The sequence below is a fragment of the Triticum urartu genome, chromosome 3, assembly GCF_003073215.2.
Source record: "Triticum urartu cultivar G1812 chromosome 3, Tu2.1, whole genome shotgun sequence".
Taxonomy (NCBI): Eukaryota; Viridiplantae; Streptophyta; class Magnoliopsida; order Poales; family Poaceae; genus Triticum; species Triticum urartu.
The window spans coordinates 691,625,281-691,633,875 of record NC_053024.1 but is presented as its reverse complement, the minus strand read 5'-3'; the positions used below and the strand labels follow the sequence as shown (position 1 = coordinate 691,633,875).

Here is an 8,595-nt window from a genome sequence, read left to right as displayed (position 1 = left end):
TAGGCTGCTGACAAAAATAATGGTGGCCCGAGAACACCGCAGAGTGTAGTCTCCGTGAGAGCATGGACATGAACGCGAATTCCACATGAAACCACGTGCAAGAGCTTCTCTTGGTTGCTGGCCGGAGAGATCTGGATATAAGGAGAATTTCTTCTATAGTTTGATCGACCCTTTGACCATAATTATCACGATGGCATTGAGTGCCACACCATCAGCTAGCTAGATCCGCTATGTACGCCACCCGAATCAATAATCTATTGCATATCATCGTGGACTCATCGCTCCCGCTCATGGCTGCGTCGTGAAGCGGCCATGCATCGACGAGAATCCCGGCACGCTCATCGGGTCTACTCTACTCTCTACACTTCGACTTCGCGCGAAAAAACTTAGAAAACCAGCAAACATCATCATCTCTCACGTACACACTATCGATCTAGTCTCCGTTCTCTGTGCGCGGTATATAACGAGCTACCAATGGCACCTCGATCAACCACAGCACAGCACTGGCCTGTCCAAATTCCAAAATGTGGCAAACAGAAGACCTCATCCTCGTCGCCGTCTCGCTCTCTGTCTCTGTCCTGGCGTGCACGGTGGCGGGCGACGGCGGTGGCAGGCCGCTGGTGACGGCCGTCACAAGGGACGCGGCCACCTCCCTCTACACCATCCCCGTCAAGTCCGGCAGCCCGCTGGTCGTCGACCTCTCCGGCCCCATCGTCTGGTCCACCTGCGACGACGCCGCCTCCCACGACACGCTCGAGTGCAACAGCATCGACTGCATGCGCGCGCACCGCTTCCACCCGCCCAACTGCCAGCATACCGGCTACGGCATGCCCGACCCCGGCAACCCCTACCGCTGCAAATGCACCACGCACCCGCACAACCCCGTCTCGGGCGACACTGCGTCGGGGGACATGACCCGCGTGGTGCTCTCCGCCAACGCCACCGACGGCAGGAACCCGTTGGGCCCGGTGTCGTTCACCGCCGTGACGTCCTGCGCGCCGGACTCCCTGTTAGCGGGGCTGCCAGCGGGGGCCGTCGGAGTCGCGGGGCTCGCGCGCTCGGGCCTCTCGTTCCCCGCTCAGGTCGCGCGCACGCAAGGCGTCGCTAACTCGTTCGCGCTCTGCCTCCCAAGCGGCCCAGGAAACGGCGTCGCCATCTTCGGCGGTGGCCTGCTCATCGCGGCGAATGGGCGGCCACTGACGGAGATGCTGGTCGGCGAGACCCCCCTTCGCAAGCACAAGGAATCCCCCGGCTACTACATCTCGGCGAGCAAGGGCATCGCCGTGGACGGAGCGCAGGTGCCGGTGGGCCAGTACGCACCGCTCACCATCGGCCTTTCCACGACGATCCCCTACGCGGAGCTGCGCCGGGACGTGTATCGTCCGCTCATCAACGCGTTCGACCAGGCGATGGAACGCCAGGGTGGGAGGGTCCCCTCCCCGGCTGCGGCGCCGTTCGAGCTGTGCTACAACTCGTCCAGGCTTTCGCCGACGCGGTTCGGCTACTTCGTGCCAACGGTCGATCTGATGCTGGAAGGGGGCAGGAACTGGACGGTGTTCGGCATCAACTCCATGGCACAGGTGAACCGCGCCACAGCGTGCTTCGCTTTCGTCGAGATGAAGACGGGGGACAAGTCCGAGTATGGCGGCCTTGCGCCGCCGGCGGTGGTACTCGGAGGGTTCCAGATGCAGCAGAACCTGCTGGTGTTCGACGAGGAGAAGCAGACTCTCGGATTCACCTCGCAGCTCACCGGAAGGGGGCTCTCGTGCGGCCAATTCAATTTTACGATGTCCGCCTAACCTGGTGTTGCAAGTTCAAATGCTGTGGTCGTGTTGCCTGGATTTCGAATTTCCGTGCGTCTATCTAACTAGTTTTTTCCACTCCTTTTCCCGCGAACCAAAATACTCTGTGAAGCCAGATGCCCACACAAAAAAAATATATTCCATTTGTATAACATTTGTAGTGGTAGTATCATAAATAGTGTGTGTGTGTGTGTGTGTGTGTGTGTGTGTGTAGTCATATATCTAGGGTATTGTTGAACTTAGATTGATCTACTATCTCCGTCCTGGTTTATTAGTCTCCTTTATATTTAGCGTCATATTTTGACCAGGATTTTCAATAATTAAACGATTTAATTCTTCGTGACATGCATTAACATTTTGTTACTTAAATCTATGATCAAAATTTGATACAAAATAAGAAGGGGGCAATAAATAGGACATATGTAGTAATTGATAATTTCATTTTGTGTTGTACAAAAAGAAGATGGAGATAGAGTATTATTTTTCACTAGTGTCTGCAACGGGGGTGTCTACAACTATCATTTGCCATGGAGGGAATCAAGAGGCCAAGGGGACCGGATCAACACCACCCAGAAAATAACCATAGAAATGGGACCACGGCCTTCGACCTCAAGCAACCCGCCTGCAATGTCAACTCGAGCTAGTAAAAATCATGGTATCTTTACTGATGCCTGTGCTCAATTCGGTGTTACTGAACCTGATCCTGGTCTTAGGAGACCTATTGGAAGTTTAGTTCCATACATTAGAGATGCTGCTAGATGGATTTATATAAATGTGAGTCCATGCCAACTAACTAATCATAAATATAAAAAAACACCCCAAGAAATTCTTGAAAAAAGAACTTTCATGCAAATTGGTTCAAGAAGCATGGTGATTGGCTGGAATATAGTGTTGATAAAGAAGCAACCTTTTGTTTCTATTGCTTTCTTTTTAAGCACTAAGAGCAAAAAAAAATAGCATTGATGCATTCACAAGGGTAGGATTTAGAAATTGGAAGGATTGACCTAGTGTTCTGGATACACATGTTGGTAAATATGTTAGTGCTCACAATAAAGCTAGAGCACATTACGAGGCTTTCAAAAATCAAAGGCAATGTGTGGCACATTTGATGGAGTGTGGTGCCAAAAAGAGTGAAAGAAGACTAAAAAGCTCATCTTATCATTACTTTGGGTATTATCAGATATCTTTTGGAGTGTGGTATCAAGACTAAAAAGCTTTATGTCATCACGATGAGAGTTCGATCTCAAATAATAGGGGGGAGGGGGGCTTTTGGAGATGATGAGTTTATACAAGAATAAGGGTCCAATTGCTAGGACACTACTTGATAGTGCGGGCGGGAACCATTTGATGACTTCACATGAGATACAATTTCAGTTGTGTCAAGCTTATGCAGAAGGGACTACCAAATCCATTATTGCTGATATTGGAGATATGGATTTTTCTTTACTTGTTGATGAGTTCAGACATGCATATATAAAAGAGCAAATGGCTATGGTTTTAAGGATAGTAGCTTAGTATTTGTTATGTTAATTGTTGTTCTGTTCATTACTAACAATAACACCTAATTGTTGGTTACTTGTGCCTCTTTGTCTCATGTAGGTATGTCAACAGCCATGGGTATATGTCGGTTGCTTGTGCTTAGTTGGATGGTATGTTTCTTGACTTGACTTATCTATGTCTAAATTGAGAGGGCAAGAGTAAGATGGATCTTCTAACACGAGAGGGCAATTTTGTGGGTTTAAAAAGTTGATATAGGATGAAAATCCTTATGAATTTTATATCCACTGCTTTGCCCATCAGTTGCAGTTTGTGGTTATTGTTGTTGCAAGTGTTGTTCATCTGTAATGGGTTTTTTTAACCACTTAACTTTTATTGTCAACACCATCAATGCTTGTGGTAAGAGACATGATGAACTAGCCTAACAACACATGACAATATTGAAAGCCAATTGGAGTGTGGGGAAATATTTTCAGGAAGAGGGAAAAACCATGCAATGAGCCTCGTACAACCTAGGGATGCACGGTGGGGAACACATCATAAAACTTTGTGTCGATTTCTAGCCATGTGGAAATCTATTTTGCAAGTGTTAGAGAACATTCACGATGTTGCAGAAAATTTAACACAAAGAAGCGCAGTAGGTCGCTTGATTTCTCAAATGGAAAGCTTTGAATTTGTTTTCATGTTGCATCTTATGATCAATCTATTGGGTAAGACTAATGAGTTGTCACAATGTTTGCGAAGGAAATATCAAAACATTGTTCTTGAAGTGAGTTTGATTGGTGTCACATTGGAGAAACTTCAAGATATTAGAGAAAATGGTTGGGATCAACTCTTGGAAGAGACAAATGTCTTTTGTGTTAAACATAACATTATATTTCCTGACATGGACGATATGATATCTGCTTGAGGTCGTTCAAGGGGGCATGGTGGTCAAATGATAACTTATTATCACTACTTCAGATACAAATTGTTCAATGTTGTGCATGACCAAATTATTACAGAGTTAAATAACCGCATTGCTGAAAGGTCTACTCAATTGTTAAGTTGGATTTCTTGTCATGATACAAGGAACTTATTTGCTAATTTTGGTGAAGAAAAACTTGTTGAGCTTGCTAAGTTGTATGATGATGACTTGTGCACATATGAGATTTCTTTTGTCCTTCGAAATCATCTTGAAACATTCATTACTGATGTTTCTTATGAGATACAAAGCTATGTGCAAATCAATGATGTATGCCGGTGTTTAGTTCAATTTCATTCGCATGACTCGTTAACAAGGATGAAATTGAGCTGTGCCATTTTGTATGTTTACATTCAATCTTGTCTGAACTATCAATAGAAAAGATGGATAGCTAAAAGGGAATCTTTATACCCTTGAGATACAAAGTGGAGGTGGTTATTCATACGAAACCGCCTATGTCATCGACGACGTTGGAGGTGGATACAAATATAGAACTCGTCTGTGCTACCGAGAGTATTGGAGGCAGTTTCTACAACCGCCTCCACTGGATTGAGTATTAGCGAGACAGGCTTTGAGGTAGAATAGTGAACCGCCAACAGTCCATGTACTGAAACCACCTGCAAACCTTGATTCTCTCGTATTGGTTGTAGATAGGAAGTCATCGGGCGTTGCCAGGAGGTGCCAACAACGAAGATTTGATGCATGTACCATCGACCTAGAGAAGTTAATTGTTGGTTTAAGAGATTCAACACCAAGTTGGATGGGCACGGGAATAACATTCCAATCTTTTCTTTTTTCTATTCATGTTTTCTACAATCATGTGAATCTAGCGAACCTTGGATGGACGGATAGATATGGTAGGTTTGGAACACATAAAAGATTTTCCCATAGCGGGCTGGCAGCTCATAAGTCGAGCAGCTCGACCTCCCAAGAACACCGCACGTCTGCACAGTGCTTCTCCAGGAGCTCTTATTTGGCGCAAATGCGCCAAATAGGCTCGCGACGCACACATGGAACCCCAACTGGGCCAGCCCATTTGTCGTGCATGTGAATTTACCCTCCTGGTACTGTAGCACAACAAAAAAAATCACAGAAAGAGCATTGTCCTCACTAGGAAATGAAGGACGGTCGCTAGCCAGTGGACCTGAGGATTGTAAGTAAAGAATTAGGAGCACAATCATTTAAGAACTAACTGTAATGCCAAATCTGAACACTTTTTGAGCTTTTTTGGGAAATTATGAACAATTTTTTAAAGGCAACTAATGCTTCCAATCCAAACAGTTTTTGAACCAAGCTAATAAATTTTGATTTTTTATTTTCTAAAGCAAACAAATTTCAAAACTACGAGAATTTTTTGAAATTGTCAACATTTTTTTTTTGCAAATTTCAAATTTTTCTAGGAAAATGTGATCATTTTTTGAAACTGTGAAAAATCTTGAAAATATGATATTTTTTCAAATTGTGAACAATTTTAAAATCCTGATCAGTTTTTGAAATTTTGCAAATAGAATAAATTCTTAATTTCTTTAATGGTATTTTCAAAATTTTATTTTTTGGAAATTCCAAACATTTTTAGAAAAGGTAGCAAAATTGGAAATTCCAAACATTGTTTTGAGAGAGCGAACAAATTTTGTAAATCTGAACAATTTTTGAAGATTTTGAACAAAATTGAAAATTGTGAATCTTATAAAAGAAAATGGGAATAGAAAATAAAAATTAAAATTAAAAACTTGAAGAAACAAAAAAAATGGTTGAGGAACCTTCTAGAAAGTTCCCGAAACAGGTAAAAGACCATTCCAGAAAAAAAAAACCGCGCTACGGTACATGTGCACCTACTGCATTGCACTTCTTTGGCCACATATACCTCATTTGTACACGATTAAACTAAAAATGTCTACCTAGTAGAGGTTTGTCGAGATGCACCTGTAGTTACTAATCATTTGTCTGATGCTGATTCACTGATATTAATGAAGGCGGATGTGACAACTTCCATCTGTTTGACGTCCATCCTGGATCTTTATTGTGCAGTGTCAGGACAACTTGTCAGTGTTGATAAGTCAAGCATATTTTTTAGTCCAAGCAAAGAGGTTAATATGAAAGTTGAGATTTGTTCCTCTCTTAGAATAATGACTGAGGCATTGAGTGATAAGTATTTGGGTGTTTCTAGGAACCTTAGTCTCGATAAAGTGAGAACTTTCAGTATTTGACTGATCATGTCATCCAAAGGATAATGGGGTGGAAGGAAAAGTGTCTATCGTGTGGAGCTAAGGAGATTCTCTTCAAATTTGTTGCACAAGCTATACCAACTTATGCGATGTCGGTTTTCATTTTTTTAAAATTGTTTTGCAAAGGAATCAGAGACACGATGTATTGCATTTGGTGGGGTGATGATGCAACACATAAAAAGATGCACTAGTACGCATGGTGGAAGATGTGCATACCCAAAAAGAATGTTGGCATGGGCTTCAAAGATATTCATTGCTTTAATCTCGCATTGTTGGCTAAACAGGCGTGGTGGCTGATTGAAAACCCTCAGTCTTTATGTGTTGTGTTATACTTAAAGCAAAATATTTTTGTGATGGAGATCTCATGAGTGCTTCTTCGAAAAAGAAAGCATCGTACACATGGCGAAGCATTATGGCAGAGTGGAGACGTTGAGGTGAGGTTATATATATGGAGAACTGGCGATGGTGAGAGTGCTAATATTTGGGAGGACCTGTGGATTCCATAGTCCTCCTCTAGGAAGGTGTTCAGAGTCTGAGGAAACAACCTCCTTACGTGTGTTTGTGATCTTAATCTGGAGATTGTGATGAACAAATGGTGAACCAAACTTTTTGGCCAGTTGATACTTGCAGGATCCTAGCCATCCCACTTCCTCTACATGAAATGACATACTTTGTTGCTGGAGCCCTTCAAGGACTGATACTTTTTCGGTATGGTCTGCTTACCATGAGGAGTGGGAGTTTTAGTATAGCCACAAGTTGCAGTCGAATTCAGGAACGTCTACACCTACTGACACTTGGGATTCCGTATGGAGTTTGTTATGCCCGGCCAAGATCAAGATTTTCATTTGGAGAGCATTGCATAGTGCTATACCATGTCGAGCTATCCTGGCGGTGAAACACATGAAGGTGCAGCCTCACTGTTCAGCCGGCAACATGAGGCATCTTCTGTTTGAATGCAGTTTGGAAGCTTCTTGGGATTTATGATGTCATAAAAAGGGCCTGCCAGGTCGACCAAGCAGGAGAAATAGTGTTGGAGCATTTACTTTGTTTACTGGATCATGGTTTCCTAATTTGAGAGAAACAATAGCTACAACAGCTTGGTACGTATTGTTTGAACGAAGGAAGCTGACTCATTGAGAATCAACCTAGCAGTAAGAGGATTGCTGGCAAATTTCATTATTGCATGCAAGCCAAAGGCAAAGGCTCGAACTGCTACATGGGTGAAACCCCAAACATGATATATGAAGCTAAATGTTGTGGCCGGGTTCGACCCTGATTTGCTAGATGGGACAGTTGGTGCTATAATCCGAGACCACAACGGCAAGTTCATACCTGAGGCAAATGAAAAAGTGCATTTTTGTTTTGATTCCTTTTCAGCAGAGGCAATAGCGGTCAGATTTGGTTTAAACCTAGCACGAATTGTAGGCTGCAGCAAGATAGAGGTTATGTCTGACATTGCAGAGGTCGTTGCATCCTTGCAAGATGGTAGCTTGAGTTCTATATTGCTGGAGCCATCTTTGACGATTGCTTATATGACATTAGATTTCAATCATGTTATCTTTGATCATTGTATTAGAGCAAGTTAGCTAGGTTTTGTCCTCCAGGTGTCTTGTTGGAATCGCCCCGAGAGGCCGTGGTACCTTTATTGTACTCCCTCCGGTCCTTTTTACTCTGCATATTAGGTTTGTCCGAAGTCAATCTCATCCAACTTTGACCAAGTTTATATAAAAAATTATAGACATTCACATAACAACACCAATATCATTAGATTCATCTTGGAATATATTTTCATATTATATTTATTAGATATTATAGATGCTAATAATTTCTAATATAAATTTGGTCAAACTTAGCAAAGTTTGACTTTCGGAAAATCCAATGTGCAGAGTAAAAAGGACCGGAGGGAGTAAATGATGCAACTATGATTGAATAAAGGAGACGATTATCGAAAAAAGCTATGTAGTAGCAGATTTCCCATACTCCCATGGCCGCCCCTTATCCGTACACACTAGTAAAAAATGGTCAAATGTGAAGCACATTAGTGCCGATTTGAATTTGAGTCGGCACTAATGTGTCCATTAGTGCCGGTTCCAACGGCTAGGCGGGC

At 43.2% G+C, this 8,595-nt stretch overlaps 1 protein-coding gene across 1 annotated transcript; it reads left to right on the top strand.

The window, feature by feature from the left end:
• The first annotated feature begins 497 nt into the window (after positions 1-497).
• LOC125549208 (chitinase CLP-like) lies at positions 498-2,118 on the top strand. Its single transcript, XM_048712673.1, has one exon. It carries the CDS (start codon positions 525-527, stop codon positions 1,797-1,799), a length of 1,275 nt encoding a protein of 424 aa, XP_048568630.1. The 5' UTR covers positions 498-524; the 3' UTR covers positions 1,800-2,118.
• Positions 2,119-8,595: the final 6,477 nt, after the last annotated feature.

Bases quoted from the DNA above. Each gene is read 5' to 3' on its own strand.
- LOC125549208 (XM_048712673.1), top strand. From the start codon at position 525: ATGTGGCAAACAGAAGACCTCATCCTCGTCGCCGTCTCGCTCTCTGTC.